The sequence below is a fragment of the Trichomycterus rosablanca genome, chromosome 5, assembly GCF_030014385.1.
Source record: "Trichomycterus rosablanca isolate fTriRos1 chromosome 5, fTriRos1.hap1, whole genome shotgun sequence".
NCBI classification, from domain to species: domain Eukaryota; kingdom Metazoa; phylum Chordata; class Actinopteri; order Siluriformes; family Trichomycteridae; genus Trichomycterus; species Trichomycterus rosablanca.
The window spans coordinates 27,587,808-27,608,664 of NC_085992.1; the positions used below are offsets into that span (position 1 = coordinate 27,587,808).

The 20,857-nt window shown below is 37.9% G+C and overlaps 1 protein-coding gene across 3 annotated transcripts in view; it reads right to left on the bottom strand.

Annotated features, from left to right (window-relative positions):
- The window catches only part of LOC134315027 (cullin-9), a 56,090-nt gene extending 35,233 nt beyond the window's left edge, over window positions 1-20,857 (bottom strand). For 2 of the 3 annotated variants that reach the window (XM_062995934.1, XM_062995932.1), the window contains exons 1-15: window positions 20,527-20,702; window positions 15,223-15,864; window positions 12,690-12,844; window positions 10,314-10,889; window positions 10,090-10,231; window positions 9,159-9,349; window positions 8,625-9,045; window positions 8,044-8,236; window positions 5,897-6,098; window positions 5,295-5,485; window positions 4,528-4,724; window positions 3,039-3,276; window positions 1,461-1,566; window positions 1,132-1,359; window positions 933-1,023 (exon numbers count right to left, since the gene is read on the bottom strand). In XM_062995934.1, coding sequence (XP_062852004.1) covers window positions 933-1,023; window positions 1,132-1,359; window positions 1,461-1,566; window positions 3,039-3,276; window positions 4,528-4,724; window positions 5,295-5,485; window positions 5,897-6,098; window positions 8,044-8,236; window positions 8,625-9,045; window positions 9,159-9,349; window positions 10,090-10,231; window positions 10,314-10,889; window positions 12,690-12,844; window positions 15,223-15,859 — 3,568 coding nt within the window. In that variant the 5' untranslated portion in view covers window positions 15,860-15,864; window positions 20,527-20,702. Of the gene's footprint in view, window positions 1-932; window positions 1,024-1,131; window positions 1,360-1,460; window positions 1,567-3,038; window positions 3,277-4,527; window positions 4,725-5,294; window positions 5,486-5,896; window positions 6,099-8,043; window positions 8,237-8,624; window positions 9,046-9,158; window positions 9,350-10,089; window positions 10,232-10,313; window positions 10,890-12,689; window positions 12,845-15,222; window positions 15,865-20,526; window positions 20,703-20,824 lie in introns of those variants that run through there. The other variant, XM_062995933.1, reaches the window with a different exon arrangement.

Below are 20,857 nucleotides of genomic sequence, written 5' to 3' on the forward strand. Positions count from 1 at the left end.
ACATAGAAAGAACCACCTTATTGGGCTTTGCTTTACAGGCAAATATTACATAGTTTATGGTTCTTAGGGCAATAATACATACAAACTTAATTTTCACAAAAGTATGGGTATTTTGTAAAATGCAACAAAACAAGAACCTGTTTATTTAACTGATAAAAGTAGAAAGAAAGGGTTTCTAATGTTTTTACCAATCAACTTTATTGTATTTTTTTTTTAATATAAACACATTTAGAATTTGATGCCTGCAACACACTTAAAAAGGTTGGGATAGAGGCCTGTTTATCCGGGTTCCATCCCCTTGCCAATTAATGAGACTTTTTAATGGCTCGGGAACTGAGGACTCTAACTGTTACAGTTTTGCAAGTGGAATTTTAGCATGATACAAAAAAGGTATGGATGGAAAACCACCTAATTAAGACCCCATGACCAGACCAATCTTCAGACCTAAACCCCTTATTGCAAACCTCATGGAAGAGAATGCAGGATGGACTATCTGCTATCAGAGCTACTTGATTTTTTTGTGCCAGCCATGTGGAAAATTGATTAAGAGCATTTCAAGATGCATATAAGCTGTGATTACAAAGCATGGTTATTTATAGCAACCAAATATTGATTTCTAAACTTTTCCTAAATTAAAACATTAGTGTAAACAGTATTGTGTTTCTTCTTTGCATTATTCAAGATCGGTAAACAATGCATTTCTTAGGACCAGTTGTCATTTTCTGCTATTTACTATTAAATATACTATTTATCTGGGATTTGGGTAAAATGTAGTAATTTATGGAATAAAATTATTTTCTTATTTATTATCTTATTTCTTCCAGAGCAAACTCCCTAATCTAAGCTAAGTCTTTAAATTAAACTGAAGTCCAGGTCAGGTCAAATGTCATAAATATTTTAGTTAATAAACACAGTTTTATTAAACATCAAACCTTGGCACAAGTTGCGCAAGAACACATCAAAGAATGGGATGTTAATGGGTTGATGGTTGCGGCGATGCTCCTCAATTTGGCCCAGGACCATCTACAAAACACAGTTAACATGTTGAATTGACTGACTAGGAAGAAAAAAGACATCTATTTTATTACAATTTTCTAGGTATAAGACATGATCAATATAACAGTTACTGACCTGTATGCATCCAGCCAACACACTGGTGGTCATCTTCTTGTAAAGGCTGGCATACTTTTCACAATCATTAATAAGATCCCGTAGCTCTGTGACCAGAAGCAGGTTGGTGCTGTGCTTATCCAAAGCTTTAACAAGGGCCTCCTTAGTGCCAAGACGACACATAACTACAGCATAGTCTTTATTTAGAGAAGCCAGTCGATAAAGATAACGGATAAACTGCTGAACTGCCTGGATGGTAACAAAAAGGCACAAGAGCATTAGAAATTAAAGGAATTAAGAATTAAATTGACAACGAGTGTAAATGTGTGTACACAAAGATAAATAACTACCTCTCTGTCATTAATACAGGCTATCATAGAGGACAGGCAAGGTTCAATACTCTCATGTAATGGCAGCAAATCCTCCTGATAGCTGTCCAAAAATTTGTTCAAGATTCTGTAAGAAATAAAACAATAATGAGCAACATTCCACTGATTGTCGAGCATGCAGTAATCAAAGATAAAAAAAAAAATTAAAGTTATTTAATATAAATAGCTGACGTTAAATGCAAAACATGACATCTAGAGGTTTTCCATTTTCCATCCTGTGGGACCAGACCTATCTCTACTAAAACAGTTAGTTTGTTAATTGGTTTTATTGTAATTTCATTTTTTAAAATTTTTTTTTATTCGTTTTATTGTTTAGGGACCATGTAAACAATACATTAATCACACAAAGATGCACTGCACCAGAGTTAGCTAACAAGCTAATTTCCATCTGCACTTCCTGGACAGGTAAAAACATTATTAACACTAAAATTACTCATATTAATACTAAAAGAGGGAGGAAATAATCCAGTATTAGCATACACCTTATGGCCATTTCATTGCATACACTTTGTAGGCATATGGCTATTGTCATCTGCAATGTTTATATCAGGCATTTGATAATGATGTGCTGTAGAAATCCTACTGAACGTTTTTCCTGGCAGAGTCTTTCCAAAAATGTATTTAGGGGGTTCATTCTTAGTAATATGTTGATGTAGAAGTGCTGAAGTTTGAACATTTAAGTAAGATGTGTTTTATGGTAAAAAAAAAATGCATGGCATGTTTGGCAGTTGTGCCTCTTCCTCCATCAAGAGATACTTGTAAATCTGGAGTGGCCTATAAGACATTTAGTATAAATTATTTGTAGAATGTTGCGACAGGTTTTGGCTTAACAGTGGGAATTTCTTCTTATTAGAAAAACAAATTTAGTTCCAATTTTATAAACCAATTAATATGAGCTAAAAATACCAGTGTCAGTTGAAGTGTCCAAAAATTACTACTGTACCAAGTAGAATTTGCAATTAGTGCAATGTGAATGATACTGCTACAAACTATGTAGTTTGTAGAACGAAAAAACACTTCTAAACAACTGCATCTCATCATCAAGTGTGAAGTTGTATATTACTGTTAATGAAAATGCAGTAAAACAAATATATAACAAACAAATATCTGTAGCATCAGAAATAGTCAGTTGATAAAACATTTACTTTAAAGACTTGATTTGTTTATTTAAAGTGTGGGTTGTGGATGTAAGTCTAGATTTTTATTAAGCTCCTTAATGCAAATATTAAGAAGCAATATATAAAGAGAAGTATGTCTTGTATGTCTTTCTTCAGTGGCCAATATTAATAAAAAACCTAAACTTCATACGGTCATAGCATAACATCACAGCACAGCTTTTTCTTTTGTCATTTTTAAGAAATGTTTGTATGGAACCTTTAAATTTTGGCTGACAGTACAACATAAGCTAAATGCTTAAAAAGAGGGAAAACATGGCAAAATGACAAAAACATCATGTTGAATCATTAATTCAACTCTGACAAGCAAAGTTACAATAAAAACAACAACATAAAGCTGTAAATGATATGGACATTTTCTTGCCTGAGAAGAGAAATTTGCACAGCGCGATCCAATCTGTGCTGATCCATTAGGCGTACCAGATCCTGAAAGGTGTCACAGCTGTGCATCACCTCATTCTTTTCCTCCTCCAGTTCAGGAATGTCATCACACAGCAGTTGTTCCAGGGTCTGGATAACATCTTTGGTAGTACTCATCTCCTTCAGACCTACAACTAACATCTTCAGCTCTTTGTGCTTGAAGCCAAGCTCCTCTTTAGACTCTATAGGAAAGCAATCAATAATGTCATTTACTGTTCTGATAAACATGTACTTGTTCTGTTTGAAAACAAAAAGCCTTAAAACCCTAAATGTCTTTACAACAACTGTAACAGTATGCTGCATTCACATGATACACAGCAAGGTTAGGTAGTGAGGACCCTAAACATCACAAACAGCACAGATTTACCAGTCTGAAGTTGGTTTTTACAGATTGCTGCTGTGCTCAAAGGTCAATCTGATTTAAACTGTTTGAACTGACCTTTTTAAAGCGCCGCCAATAAGACAAACTGTTTATATGACTAAGACAGAAGTGAGTCACAGGCACGTCAAAGAGAACCTGATTATCACTGATTCACAAACCTCAACTGGTTAACTCCACATTAAATAAATCACGGCACTGAGAGAAAATAATATGGCATGGTCTTTAAAATGGGGAACGGGTTTGCATTTTAGTTAGCAAGATTCCTCAACTTGGAATCACATGTTCTGGCTTCATAGCTCTTCAATATTTGTGGCTCTAATTTGATTCCCCTTTTAATGAAATGAAGTTTCATGAACCTACTTTTTTCTCTTTATCTTCTCATGTCTCAAAAATACAACACTGCAGAGCATTTATGTTTAAAACTGAAATCCATTTCATACAAAACTGAATTTAAATAAACTGCAATATTGTCAGTCGATATTGTGCATTGTATTAAAGCTCACAGCTCAGTGGTAAGCAGAAAGCAATTTTGCCTTGTATCATGTGAAAGATTTGGTAAGCCATGGTAAGCGGCAATATGCACCCAACATCACGGTGAGTGCAAAATGCTTATTATGTGAAAACCGTAGGGATGTAACGATACATTCTACCCACGATGCGATTCACGATACGATTTTTCCCGATTTTTTAAACAAATTTTGACAAAGTTTCCTTTTATTATTTCTCTTAAAAAAATACAATAAAATACTGTATTTGTGATTATCTTTTATTTATCTAAATAATGAAGGCCTTTTACTTCTGAGGTAGGTACAAACTATACAAAACAATTTTGAATTAAGCTCAATTTGGCTGAAAAACCCCGAATTTGGCAACCAGGTGAGGTGTATAGCGCCAGTGCCCTCTGCTGTTTAAAGTGAAAATTGATTCATTTTACATGTCTAATTGATTTGAATCGTGGAATTTTTTGAATTGGTTATTAACTGTATTGTGGTGCATCGTTACATTCCTAGAAAACCGCCATTCAAAACAAGCACAGGAGTTTATGTATTACCTTTCTTTTCCAGTTTATGAACATTGGTGATGAGCCCAAGACCAATTATAGCCAGCATGGTCTCTGGGCACTGGGGAGAGAGGCACTTGTTAAGTACAGTGGTGATTTCACAGGCCACCAGTTGCTCTGCTAGGCTCTTGTGATTGGAGATCAGCATGATTGTGACCAACAGTCCATTTCGTACATATTGACCACAGCTGAGTTAAAGAGAGACACACACTGTTAATGGCACATTCTAGAAGATCTGAAACAATGTCACCACTGTCTTTATAAAAACAAACTTTTATTCCCAAGCTACAATAATAAAACCACATGTTACCCAACTAACTAGGCAAATAACTGCACACAACAAATGGTCATGTCTGGGCTGATTATAAATCACAAGCCAAAAGTAATCTAAATATAATAGCTTAAAATCTCAGCAGTGGTGAGCTAGCATGTTTTACTGTTGCGCCACTTAAGCATAATTAATCTAATTTATCTTAAGTATAAGGCATAAGACATATATAAGACAGTATAAGACAAGTAGGCAATAGGATGTTATTTTTACTGTAAAACTGCATTAAAATAATCTTATAAGCACCCCTTGCTTATAAGTGCTGAACAGTGCTGAAACTATTACGCACTGTGACAAAGATGAAATGCTTAAGTAAATCGGTTAAATAGGCTTTAAAAATTAATACAGAATATTGCAATATCAGCACATGGGCATCGTACACAGAACTAACACAGTAAACCAAGTGTGCTATCAGTGCTTAATCACCTACCCAGGAGTGTTAAGCATGAGATCAATAGCTGAGGGAATAGCCCCAAGAAGCCCCTTTGAACCTTCAGGTGTTGCTGAACCAATGCTGGCAAAGATCTCTAGCATCATCTGAGTACCAGATTCAGAGAGGGGCAAACAGCTTCCCACACTGCGCAGGTCATGCTTACTGGCACCGGTGATGACCTTTAACGTCTGGAGAAAAGACATATGTTTATTAAATACTCTTAATTTCATGTCACACTCTTGATTAAAATAAACTGAAAAACACAGTAACTAAAGTTCTGTCTTTTATTACATAAATAAGTAAATAACACAAGCCAAAAAAAGTGACTGCTTTAACTACAGCCTGTGGGGCGATGTTTTCAGGTTATTGGGCAACTGTATGTGCCTTAAAACAACCAATTATTTTATTTGCAGTCCAATAAAATAAAGCAGGGACAATTTAGCATGCTTATTACATGTTCTTAGCTAGTATTAGTTTCACGTCTTAGCTATATTGTTCATTACTGACAGGTCTACATTCAGTTTAGCACCATAGAGCAAATCAACCAAACCCAACCATTAAAGACTAAATAGGGCTGCAATATCAATGAGAAGACTTACTGTTAATGCTATTTGCTGCACCCGTGTGCAAGTGGAATACTCCTGCATGCAGGACAGAATAGCCTTCACTCCTCCCTCTGTCGCGAAAGAAACCCGCCATTCATATGTGAGCATGAGGCTGCGCGTAAGCCGCAGTGCAACAATGGCATTTTGCTTTGTCTGGCTTCCAATCATCTCTACCAGCATTTTTAAGACCTTGTCCCTGTAAAAAAAAAATGTTCATGTTATGGCTAGCAGCATTACTTGTTACTAAATTTAGCATCCTACAATAATTTAGTCAAATGATAAGGGCAGAAAATTCTATTGCTGGATATACAATATTTATGTGAACACCCCTACTAGTTAGTAAGTGATCTTTTGGTCTCACTCATTTCTAACAGTTATACAATTATAAATCAATTAGACAAAATACATTTTATACTTCCAACTTTGTTCCAATAGTTTAGGAAAGGCCATTTTACAGCAGGACTGTGACCATGTGAACAAAGCAAATTTCAATAAAGTATAACTAGAGGTGGGGCGGCACGGTGGTGTAGCACTATTGCCTCACAGCAAGAAGGTCCTGGGTTGGATCCCCAGGCAGGGCGGTCCGAGTCCTTTCTGTATGGAGTTTGCATGTTCTCCACGTGTCTGCGTAGGTTTCCTCCCACAGTCCAAAAACATGCAGTCAGGTTAATTGGAGACACTGAATTGCCCTATAGGTGAATGGGTGTGTGTATGTCTGTGTATGTGTGTCTGCCCTGTGATTGACTGGCGCCCCGTCCAGGGTGTTACTGTGTGCCTTGCAACCAGCCCCCACCCGACCCTAATTGGATAAGCGGACATGACCTCACCCTAGGGCTGCACGATATATCGTTTCAGCATCGTCATCGCGATGTGTACATGCGCAATAGTCACATCGCAGGACGTGCCATGTCACTTAATGCAAATGAAATCAAATACGTCATGCTACAACTTTTTTGCTGCTTGACACAAAACGAAAATTCACATCGTTCTCATTTTCCATGACACATCTACCAGTGTGTTCGAAAACCTAGGGAGCTGCCTTGCTGTACTACCTACATAGGCAGCTGCCTCAGTAGAGAGGATTCTAATAAGTCATTGACTTTTATAAGGCAGGTTATTCGAATTGCCACAATGAATTCTGGGATTGCCTTCATCACTAAGGACGCTTCCAATTCTCACTCGTTCTTGAGTCAAAATAACATTGAAATATTAAGATGCCTCAGTAGTGAGCTTAGTAAGGCATCTCGGATTTCGAACAGGTGTATAGCTGCTCTTTTGTTTGTATAGTTTTTAAAAAAAATAATGTTTACTACTTGAAAAGCTTTTGATTGTGAAATAAAATATTAAATGACCCATTTTGTCAATCCTGTTAATTCCATCATGTGATATTGAAGCTTTCTTAGTTTAATGCTCAGTTTCAACCGAGTACAAAGATGTAGCTTGTCTTAATCTTTTGTATCCCTTGTACGCACCACCCTTTTCACAGATGAGCCCCTTATTTAGAGTAAGATACATGCATTATTAATATTATTAATAATTTTTTTAATATTGCAATATATAATCGCAGGAAGAAAAAAAATCGCAATGCCAGTTTTTTCCAATATTGTGCAGCCCTACCTCACCCCATTAAACACCTGGAACATCTATTCTGAGCTGGGCTCTCTCTCATCCAACATGAGAAAAGCTCTTTTAACTAAACTGACACAAATTCCCAGATTTCAAAATTGTGTGGTAAGCTTTCACAGCTGCAAAAGGTTGGGGGTCCAACAAGCGTATAATCAGGTGCCTACACACTATTGGTCATACAAAATATATAATATTTTAAAGAGCAGTAAGACAGTATTAAACACAATTTAATTTGAACCATGATGTGCTCCACTAATGTCATCAATGTCATCATTTACTTAACAAATTGCTTGACTGAAGCTGAATCCTAAATCACAGAATACTGCACTGTGTTATCAGTATCAGTATAACAACACAGTTTACTTTCTTTATACAGTTTCTAGTGGCCTATTAACAACAGCATAACTTACATAACAACAGAGCAAAATGAATGATCACCAAAGTACTAGAGTTTAAGCCTATGCCAAATAATGAACAAAACACAATTTCAATAAAAAAGCAGAAACGAGTCCTACCGATTACTCTGAGCAGAATCAGATCGAAGTGTGCTCCGCTCCTGTGGACCCTCTTCATCCAGGAGCTTACAGATATACTTCATGCCAGCTAGCTGCAGGCCAGCATCAGAGCTGCTCTTATTCATGATGTCCACAACCTCCCCGATTTTATCCAGAAACGTATCCTTACCTTGCACCTTTGGGTTACTGAACACTACAACAAAGGAGTGCAGAATAATTGTTTACATGCAAGATAAATAATTTCATATTTTATGTGATCACACAGCTAAATAAATTATATATGTATAAATGTTTGTGTCATGTATATATGTAACGTCTTCTCATTATAGTTTATTAAAAACAAAACTGAGATATTATGTAATTGTTTAATTATAAAATTACACATAATAAACATGAATTTTAGAGGAAAAGTCAACTAAATCGTAACTACTGGTGTGGCTGTCAACAGATAAAATTGTGATAAGGTGATAGCCACTAATACACCAGGCATATAAATACACCAAATCAGTGTGTCTACATTTGTGACTCAAGCACAGACTGCATGCTTTCAGAAACAAGCAACATCCACAAATACAACCAACCTTTCATCTTTTCCTGCAGGTCTTCAGGATACTTAGTTTCATCTTCCGTTGGTAGCTCACTTTCCGTGTCACTGCTAGAGATGTTAGTTTCCGCAGGAATTTCTTTTTTGGCTTTCTTAGAAGCACAACCATTTATCATTGATGAGTCTGAAGAGGTGGAAGCTTTAGGTGTCACTGTAGAACACGACGAGGCTTCCTGACTGCCATATCCAGAGGAACTGTGGGAGCTCTCGTTGAACAGCTCCTCGTCTTTTAGGCTGGCTCTGCCACGTCGCAGGTAGTATTTGGTAAAAGCATGTGAACAGAGTAGATCGCACAGACAGGAGGCCTGCAGTGTCTCTTTTAGGTAGTGCAAGATCTTACGGGCCAACTCGCCAGACACTGACAGCTGAATTAGAGTGGCATCGTCCACCTCCACCATCTAAAAAATAAAAGAACACAGACTTAAACTGCTGATCTAATAATAATGCATCTAAATGGTAAAAAAGTTTACAGAGTAATTCACTATACCACCAGAAATAATTAAGTAATGACCTGTTCATCAAGGCTCTGTTGAAGGATGTTGTTGACCTCCTGTTGTTGCTTTGGTTCCAGCTTCTTAATAAAGAAGAGCACCTCCCACCACTCAGCGCGGGTAAGGGTGTTTGCATCATCCTGTGGGCCGTCCATTAAATATGGTAGCGAATATAACCCACCAGGTGGTTTCAGAGAGAACATTTGACTCACTGGTATACAGGAGAAGGAAGACAGGTCACATGTCAAGAGACATAAAAATACGTCAAGCACAAATTTAAGTCCCACTCAGGCGCACTATATGACCAACAGTACAGTATATCAAGACACTACCTAATTACAGAATTCAGCCATTACAAATTGAAATATGTGCAAGCCAATGTTGGGCACACTCCATTCTCGTCCAACAAGAAGCATACTACAAAATAATGCCCATAGTTTTGGAACAGGATGCCTAGCAAGTACATGGTCAGGTTCACATATTTTTTTTTACCACAGACCTAACCCCAATGAACACCTTTAGGATAAACCGAAACTTTGATTGTAAACCACGCCTTCTCATCCAACATCAGTACGTGACCTAGCAAATGCTTCTTTAACAGAATGAGCACAAATTCACAAAGAAACACTTAAAAAAAAAAATTTTGACCTTAGTGTATTTATTGAACAGCAGCTTAAAATTATTGATAAAGATTTTTCATTTACATATAAACTCTCACATGGATGCATTACTGAAGTGAGAGTGGCTGAATAAAATAAAAACCTCAACAACACAGATTCCTACTGTCTGATAAAAGTGCCAGCACGAGCCATGGAGAAATAATTGCAGTACAGCGAGTTCCAACATGCATGTCACAGTCTTATGTAGGACTGCTTAATGCATGAGGCAGAGGCTGACCAAGCAAGAGGAAAATGTTATATATATAAATTCAAATTTATTTAAAAATTGTACCTGCGGTGAGTTTCAGTGTCTCTGTAAGAGAAGAAGCCTTTTCCTGAGTTTCTTTCTCAGCCTGTTCACTGCTCCCACTACTCAGAATCTCAATCATATGCCAATGCACCCAGTAGGTTCTGGAGATTGAGTTCCAGTATACCTACAAAACATATTGAAAGTTTGAACCATAGGCAAATCTATGAAAACCTTTATACATGGTAAAGGGTCCCTCAAATTCCTACCTGAACGGGCGGTGATCCATCATTGCTGTAACGAAACTCTCCCTCATCACCGGCATTGACCTCCTCATAGTCCTCCAGCATGCGCACATGCATGCCGCTCTTCAGGTTATCCTGGATGTACTCCACATAGGCAGAACGTGTCGCAAAATCGGTGCGGCTCTTAAAACCATTCGTCTTCTTCTTGGCCGGAGGTGTCATCACTGTCGCTGAGGCAGCTATGATGGGAGAAGCTGAGGAGCGGGGTTGGAAGATGGAGCGCACAGTACGCCTCTGCGTCTCTGCATTCCTTCCTTCTGCAGCCGCTGAGAGAAGAGCAGGTGGCTGGCGGTTGCGGTCCCAGCCCATCACTCGCACTAGCTCGGAAATGAGGTTTGCCATGGCCATGGTGAACTCGAACTCCCGTTGCAGCCGCGAATGCTCGGACTGATGAGCTGCTGAGGGCGAGGAGGAGGACGATGAGGGACTGGACTCCTGTCGCTCCGAGCTTATCTCTCCTCCTGTGGTGTTGAGCTTGTCCATTAGCGAGGTCACACACAGGTAGCGTTTCACCAGAGAGAACAGAAGTTTGCCTGGGATCTGCAGCAAAGAAATACAGCTCATATGAACATTCATGGACCAATACTGAATAATTTTAGCATTATTTCAGTGCTCAAATTTACTTTCTGTGAAGCATAGGGGAAACAGCTAAGTCACTTTTGTGTGAATCATTAATTCACCTCAGCAGGATGTTAATGTTTGACATGCTCGAGATAAAATAACAGAAATAACAACCCATGACTCTCAGAATTCTAACTGAGACTCACCAAAGCAAGACAATACCCTGTATTTAGGCAGTCTTGAACTGTTACATTTGTAGACAAAAGAACAGGCCCAGTGAGAACATGGTGACAGTGGCCTAAGGGTGAAAAACCCAGTGCGACATCAAAAAGCAAATTTCCTTAAATAAACTCTATTTCAATTAAAGCTGGTAAATTTAGTGAAATATCACTTTTCCTATTAATGTGACATTTTAGTGGTTTGGGAACTAGGGATACTAACACTTTTACTTGGCTGCACATGCACACTGTGTCTACAAAGCCATGCTGTTGTAGTTCATACCGAATTAGTATAGAGCCTGGCATCATCTTGCTGAAATAACCATGCAACTCCCAGGAAGAGACGTCACCTTGATGCAGTGGTATATAGTGGAGTTTTAAAGAGACACATGCTGCCATCAATGACACCTTCACACATAATCAAGTCACCCATGGCATGGGCACTGATGCACCTCCATAACATGACAGATGTTGGCTATTGCAGCTTTTTTGATAAAAGTCTGGATAGTCAATGTCTATGTTTATCCTAAAACAAGCTGAGATGTGGAATGTTTCCACTGTCTGTTTGGTTCATCTGAGATGAGCACTCGAGCCCAGAGAACTTGTTTCTGTATAGAATTGATGAATGACTTTCTCTTCATGTAATAGTTTCAGGTTGCATTACTTGATGCAAGAGTATTGACAAAGTACTCCAAAGTCTATGTGGCTATATTGCCAGCATTATACAGTAGTTTTGCAAGCATGGAAAGTCATGGTACACCACATTATGCCAAATTTTGTGAGAACGTTGTCACCCAGTTCAAAAAGAACATTTCTGAACACGATACATAATTTTTCATCTACCATACAAAATAATTTGAAACGATTTAGGAGATCCAGAGTAAACTCATCCCTTGTAGGGTAAGGTCAGAAACCACTATTCAATGTGCGTGACCGTCAAGCCCTCAGACAGCACAGCACAATCATGCTCCAGTAAAAAATACAGCCATACTGTCTCAGAAGTACAACCTGCAACCTGAAACAATCAAAGAGAAAGCCATACATTAACTCAATACAGAAAAGCTGTCGAGTTCTCCAGATCCGAGCTTCTCAGATAACTGAAAGAAACGTGCAGATGAGAGTCCATGTTTCAGCTTGTTTTTAGGAAAAACAGACATCTAAAAAAGAACCATCCAGACTGTTATCAGCAAAATGGTGTAAAGCACATGTGTCATGTTTTGAGGTATATCAGTGCCCACATCATGGGTGACTTGCATATTTGTGAAGGTACCAATGACTTAACAGGATTTAAGAGAGACCTCCTGTTACTTTAGTCAAGCCTTGTTCTGCATGTGTTAAAACACTATGGTTTTGTAGACACAGAGACTGTGTGCTTGACTGGTCTGTCTGTAGTCTAGATTCTTCTCCTAATTCAAATATATGGCGATATTACAAAAAGGAGAACAAGAGAATGGAGACCACAGACTGTTAAGCAACTGAAGTCTGGTATCAAGCAAGAAAGGGCAAAAATGCAACAATCATCCTCAGTTTCAAACAATTAACAATAACTGATCTGTAGTACCTGTGGCAGGTGGATTCCTTCAAAAGAAATGCCATGCTCCTCTGAAGAGGTGGTTTCTGCAAACAGCTCCAGCAGGGTGTAGCGATTGTCAAAGTCCATGTGCTGCTCAATTCCATCTTGCTGGCTAAGTGACAGCAGTACATAAGCACGACTTCCTGTAAGAGTGCAGAAAGAACAAAACTAACACTTTTACTTGATTGGCCTAGTAATAGTTTTTTTGTTACCAGTAAAGCAGAAGAGCTAGTAGCAATGAAAATGGTACTACCATGCAATTTTAAACAAAAGGAGGGTGGCACAGTGATTCATCTTAAAATAAGAGATGCCGTCACCTGCTAGGTAACATTCAAACACAAAGCATAATACTAAACCAAACTTAATTATGGGTGAATCCCATCCCCTAATTTTACATCTGAAACTGCCTAACCACAGTTTTAGGATTTAGCTAATCCAGGACCTGCACTCTCTTATTACAAATCCACAATGATCTAACACATGAGGAAAGTAGCTCTGTGTTGTTGTGCTAAATCAAGCAGGGACGTCCCTGAAAAAGCCTTGATGGCAGCACATTGCTCTAAAAACTGTACCCCTTAGCATTAATGATGGCTTTACAAATGTGTATGTTACAAACACATCTATACCATGATGAACTTTGCATTAATAGCAATCGGAATGGTCCTTTTCAAGGTTTGGCTCTGAGAGCACTATGTCTTTTACTTCCAAAAACAATTTAAAAGAATAGACTTGACAGACTAGACAGATCACAGTGCACATTTCACTTTACACCAGTACATTTTAAAGTTAAAGCAAAGAAAAATAATTTTTTTTTATATATTTCACATTTATTGATTTAGAATTGATTTTAGATGAATGATTTTGTGAATTTGATGTGAAATGATTTGACAATGCAGATTACATAGGCAGAGAATCCCAAGAGTTAGCTGTTTTTTATGTCCACACTGACCTAAATATTTCTTAATAAATTAGTCACATTATTTTTATAAAGGAAAAACGTTTAATACTATGGCATTTACATACCAAATATTTTCAAGTGACTGAAATAAAGGCTAAAATAACATGTTTGTAAGGTAAACAGTGATTTAAGAAATCCAAATGGTACTTCAGGTAAACATGAAAACTATAGCTTTCCAGATGTAAAACTATTATAATGTATATTAACATTTGTAATACTACATTTGATTATCATTTCAGAAAATTTTATGAGTGGCCTGGTTGTTGGTGCCAGGTGCATTGGTTTGAGTAAGCCAGAAACTGCTGAGCTTCTGGAATTTTTATGCACTATATTTACACACTTAAAGATAGCCAGGTTTGCAGAGGAACTGCTTTGTTGATTAGCGCAGTCGGAGGAAACTGGCCAATCTGGTTCGAGCTGAAAGAAAGACAACAGTAACCCGACCTTATCTGACCCTACCACCTGCATGTAGCAGCGAAAATTGAGAAAAGTCAGTATTTTTCCAATCACATGACGATTTACCAATGTATCAACATATAATGCATATTCTCACTTGTATACCTCATTGCAGGTATGGTCATGTTGGAACATAAGCTATTTCTAAACCTGATGATCATTGCTGAAGTGTTTATTTTTTAACCAGACTATTGCTCTGATTTTTCTAAACTGTAAGTTCAAATTTTAGATACACATTTCAGTTCTAGTTTTGTCTGGGGTATAGAAACAACAATGATGGTGGGGCAGTTCAATTCTTCATATGCCAATCTCGTCTGCAATCAAACAACTGGAGTCCATGTGGAAATAAACTAAATGACTATGGGATAAGGAAAGCAAAAATTTTCTCAAGTAAATGGAAAAATTTGCTGTTTTAAATGTTGTAGGAAAATCACATTCAAAAGTAATAAAAATGTAAACAACAAATGAAATTTGACTATGACTGCCTGCCATCCTGGGTCATTTAAGAGTTTTCTAGCATGTTGGGTTCTAAAAAGAGTAAATTCAATAGAAGAAGCTTACAAGTGGGCTTGCTTTAAATTATAACCAAGTGCAACACCTCCATAAAACCCCACAAAATCATTTTCACTGCTTTTACTCAAACCTTAGGTAAAATGGCACCAATTTACTATTTTCTAATGAATGCATATTATTTTGACATATGATGTTTAGCAAACACATAAATGTGATGTTTGGCCATGTACAATATGTAAACCAATAGATGATAGACACTATATGGCAGAAGTATGTGGACACATATGTTTCATAAATATGTCATGGGTGACAGTCATACCCATGACAGCTTTATAAAATCAATAACCTAAAATAAATGATATGCCCTTAACCTTGGCGCAACAACTTTCCTGTTCCAATATAACTGTGCCACTCCATATTATTGTCGACAGATTTGGCACATGGTGAGCATGTACTTTCGGCCACATAGTGCAGTTTAATCATATACTCTGTCTCCTATGTTTATTTTTAAGCAACAGTTAAGTAAATCCTTGAAACTGACTGCTGTAGTGAAAGAAAACCAATCTTAGTGATACATTTATAGCAGTTGCATACCTGCATCATGGGAGGCCAAAGCGCGGAGCATCTTGCCAGCACTGCGGCGGGTTTGCTGCTCTTTGTTGCCCAACAGCTCCATGAGTAGATCTAGTGCACCGGTCTCCTTAAAAACTCCAACCAAGGAGCCGATGCTTGCGTAGGCACTCAGCACATGAATGGTGTGCGTGAGACTGATGGCAAAATCGTTGTTCTTGGCCATTTGCTTTCGCGCACGATCAACTAGGTTCTTGACGTCTTCTTTCATGTCACAGAGGTCCACCTCGTTAAAGGTGACGTCTGAGTGAAACTGGCCACTCGGTCTTGCCTTCTCTTCCTGCAGTGGCCGCTTACCCAGCAGCGTGGGGCAGTTGGCATACACATCCTCTGTGGACATCCACATAAGGATGTTCTCCGTCTTACTCTCGCCTGAAGTGCAGCCGCTGGAGCTTCCCACACCCGAGTGACCACTACTGCTACCCTCATTACCACTGCTGCCTGAACTTGTGCCATCATCCACAGCCTGCAGGCTCCAGCGGATCAGGTATTCTGTCTGACCATCATGGGTGCGTCTCTGACGAATCAGCTCCTCTGGGTAAGCCTGTTGTTTTGAACCCAGCTGGACCAGCAGGTTCCCATTACGCCTCTCGCCCACCATGATGGCTAGGGATTGAATCAAAAGACATACAGGTTACATACATGGTAGCAGGATTTAAGCTAAGTTATTTGCATTTGCTACTGAAGTCAAATAAAAATATCAAAGAGATATTGAGATATTAAATCAAAACAGCTGTATATGTTGTGAGGTTAAATATCAATTACAAATATTAATAAATAGCCAGTTAATAAGTAACAAATAAGTAATTGTTTGATCAATGCTATCAGCTAAAAATCACTGAAATAATTCTTTAACAGCTGAAAGTAAAAGTATAAATAGAAAAATGGGTTGCATGATAACCACAATGATGCTGTCAGAAAAAGCAAACCGATAGCATCTTCAATAATGCTGATTAGCATGTTTAGTTAGCACTTGTAATGAAACGTTTTCTACCGGCTACCATTTAAAATCTACATTGAGAAAGCTAAACCGTTACTGCCTACTGTGTTTCTGTTCTTCTTACGGTTCTAGATTATTGCCACCTTTACCACGTTACACGGGGCGGCACGGTGGCTAAGTGGGTAGCACTGTTGCCTCACAGCAAGAAGGTCCTGGGTTCAATCCCCAGGTGGGGCAGTCCGAGTCCTTTCTGTGTGGAGTTTGCATGTTCTCCCCATGTCTGCGTGGGTTTACTCTGGGTGCTCCGGTTTCCTCCCACAGTCCAAAGACATGCAAGTGAGGTGAATTGGAGTCACTTAATTGTCCAGGACTGTGTTCGATATAACCTTGTGAACTGATGAATCTTGTGTAATGAGTAACTACCGTTCCTGTCATGAATGTAACCAAAGTGTAAAACATGACGTTAAAATCCTAATAAACAAACAAACAAACTACGTTACACTGTTTTTCATTTAATTAACAATGAAGACATGTTTCTATAAAACACGCAGATTATTTATTTTGGACTGGTATTAGCAATAAACTTGTCAGTTATATCTATTGACTGGTGACAGTCAGTTATCAGTTAAAATAAATTATGAAAACTGTACTTAATGGGAAAAAACTTTTCTCCCACAAAACAGAAGCGGTGGTAAACAGGCTACATGTAGCATGCTAAACTTTGTGTATGTGTAACTTAATGTCTTAACAAAAATAATTAGGTTATGCTGCCTTATGCACTATAAAATTAGACCTCAGCTAACCATGCTATATTGCTAACTTTAAAATAAAGGCTGCATCTCTCACGTTATTGTGCTTCCACTAGAATGCTAGACACTTGACTGACTTTCATAGTGTAAAATGTATTTCCTGACTTGTGTTGTTGTTCTACATTACTGCCTAATTTCACATTTTTTTCTTTAAAAAATAGTGGACATGATTATTTTAAGCACAGTAGGAAACATAACATATGAAAACATAACATACAGAAAACAAACTGTTATTCATTTATATCATTTTATCATTTCTGGTGGTATAAAAAGAAAGGTTCAATTTCAGGTTCCATTTCACAAAAATCTACTTTAATCTACCTTTCTGCTACTTTAAACATAGCCACAGGTCATAATGTTTACATGCTCAAGCTCTGCTGCTTACTTTCATTGATTACAGCTGTCAGGAAAAATTCTTGGGTTTGTGATTTTCTGAGGTAATCAAGTTAGGCGAGCATGGTGTCAACTCCAAAATAATCCAGGACTACTTCTGAAACCAAGCCTTGGTGAACTTTGAGGTATACTTGGGATCATTGTAATGTTGAAAGGTCCAATGACTTCCAAAATTAGCTTCCTCAAACAAAACATGCTGTTTTCTCCTAGCATTTCCTAATATTTGATTCCATTCATCATGCCCTCCTACTGGAAACAGATAAGTTGCAGAGCATTGCTGCAGAGCTAGTGGCATGCTTCACTGTAGGTAGGGTGTTCTTTTCAGCATATGCTTCAATTAAACTATGTGGCAGGTCTTTGTGCCACATAGTTTTTAGAAATTACTGATATATATACAGTACAGGCCAAAAGTTTGGACACACCTTCTCATTCCTGTGGTTTTTCTTAATTTTTTTAAAATTTTCTACATTGTAGATTAATACTAAAGACATCCAAACTATGAAGGAACATGTATGGAATTATGTAGTAAACAAAAAAGTGTTAAATAAACCAGAATATGTTTTATATTTTAGATTCTTCAAAGTAGCCATCTTTTGCTTTAATGACAGATTTGCACACTCTTTGAAATTTTCTCAACCAGCTTTATTAGGTTTCCACCTGGAACGGTTTTCAATGAATGTTTGCGCCTTGTCTAGAGTGAATTTTTGGAATTTGTTGCTTTTTTAATGTGTTTGAGACCATCAGTTGGGTTGTGCAGAGGTAGAGTTGGTAAAATATAAAACATATTCTGGTTTGTTTAACACTTTTTGGTTCACTACATAATTCTTCATAGTTTGGATGTCTTCAGTATTAATCTACAATGTAGAAAATAAAAATAATCAAGAAAAAACATTGAAGAGAAGGTGTGTCCAAACTTTTGACTGGTGTGTCCAAACTTTTGGCCTGTACTGTATATATATATATATATATAAACATTTGCCCTGTTTATTTACAAAATTCAAAAAATTCAGTTAGACTTCACTAGACAAACCACTGCTTGGATTTTTGCCAGCCCTGGTAAATTTAAACATCATTTATCAAATAAAATCTCTTCAGTAATGTAAGGTAGGCCACAATGTCTTATACAGCACACAAATGTCAAATGACATTTGTAAGCAAAATCAAACATATATTAAACATCAGTTTAGAAACAGTAACAAAGCCATTTCTAACGCTCTTGGACTCCAGCAAATAACAATGTGAGACAACGAGACAAAACTTGGAAACCATGGTAAATTCTTCCAGGCGTTGCCAGCCTACTAAGATCCCTCTGAGTACAAACATTTAAAAAAATAAGGGACTTGTTCCAGTTAACACAGCATTTCACAATAACAACAGAATCCCAGCGGTCAAACTGAGTGGTGGTGTTGGTAATGTGATGAGAGGTTGCATGGTTGCTTCAGAATCTGGATGTTGAATCCATGAATTTTGCTTTGTACCAGAAAATCCTAAATGAGGATGTTGTGTTATTTAAACAAAAAGAGCAAGTACAAATCTGAATGGCTCCAAAGATGTAAAATTAGGGTTATGGACTTGAACCACAGTGAGGATGTGGCAGGACCTTAAATGGGCAGTTAATACTTAAAGGCCCTCTCCAATGTGGCAATTAAAGTGATACTGCTACTCAATAAAAACATCTTAAAACTGTACTATTGGTTTAGTTCTCTTTGACTTAAATAAAAGTTGGTTTAGATATCTAAGACAATTAAATGTAGAAAAGGGTTTTTTAAAGCATGACAAGAATAAATTCCAATTATTTCCAAACACAGATTTCAAAACAATTTGACTAAACAAACAAATTTGATCCTTGTAAATGCTTTTAGCAGAGATAGAAGGTTGGTCAAGCAGAACCGTGACATTACATTTCCAATGTGTGATTGTTTGGCATATTCCTGTATCTTATATTTTGTATTTTTACAAAGCATCACTGAAAAGATTAAGTATTAGGTATAGATTAAGACATGGATTTATGGATTTATAAAAGCACCAACACCTACTGAAGCACAAGTTACACAGGAAAGTATTATAGTGTTAATATATGGTTACATTGATATATAAACAAGCTGTTAAGTTTGTTTGTTTGTTTATTAGGATTGTAACGTGATGTTTTACACTTTGGTTACATTCATGACAGGAACGGTAGTTACTCATTACACAAGGTTCATCAGTTCACGAGGTTGTATGAAACACAGTCATGGACAATTTAGTGTCTCCAATTCACCTCACTTACATGTCTTTGGACTGTGGGAGGAAACCGGAGCACCCAGAGTAAACCCACGCGGACACGGGGAGAACATGCAAACTCCACACAGAAAGGACCGGACCGCCCCACCTGGGGATCGAACCCAGGACCTTCTTACTGTGAGGCGACAGTGCTACCCACTTAACCAAGTTAAACAGATGAAGCTGACTATGAATGAGTCACGTCATGATAAGCAAATTCTGGTTAGGGTGTAGTACTGACTAACCTAAAGCCGCAGTTAACTAGTATTAAGTTATCTATACGACCAATCAGGTAGAAGGTAAAAACAACTGTGCTCCGATCGATGCCTTCTCGGATTTTCTCCTCTTTCCAATTCGACTTCGGTCCAAGTGTCAACCGGTGCCAAGTTTCACTTTCAAACAGTAACAAAGCTTTAGCTAACGTTCACACTTTTAAACGATTATTTCACTCACACACACAACTGAAAGTGCTATCCTGCCACGTTTACAGTAAACGAAGCCGATGAGAATTTACTAGAAGAGTGGTCATCTCTGATTCCAGACTTTTGATGCTGACTCACATCTGAATGCTTCAGGAGAGCCACTCCCCCTCCATGCTATGACTGGGTCGTTAACTGTTTCATCTAAATAAAACATATCTGACTAAAACTTTACAAGTATTTCAGACCCAGTGCGTTATGACGCAGAATTACTGTAAATAGGTGTTTGTGAAAGTAAATGTCTAACACAACCCATCGCTAGATATTGGCTAGCATGCTAAGCTAACTGGCTAACTGTTGCCAGTTGACTGTTGTCATACCGCTCAGGCCGCAGCAGTTCAGGAGCCAACAAGCTAATTCAGAAAGAAAAACTACTAGCGTTTACCTCCAGTGTTACAGGGTTTCCCCTCTTGCAGCAGCTTCTCCCTCACTCGACGAGGTTTTCTTTTCCGCGGTAAAACGTCGTTGCCCAGCCTGAACTCGTTTTTAGTGAACTCGGTTATATCTTTTACTCATACAAACCCCATCCACCATATTTCCACTTCTGCTTATGTGTGTACGTCTCTGTCTTCCGTTCCAACAACGGAAGTCGAAACTTATTTTACGACCGGCTGCGTCCCATTTAGCGTACTGTTGTACTTGTCAAAGTAGTCCCTATACTGCAGTATGGGGCGTGTACTTACTGTATTTAGCATGCTCCTTAGTAAAGGAGTGAG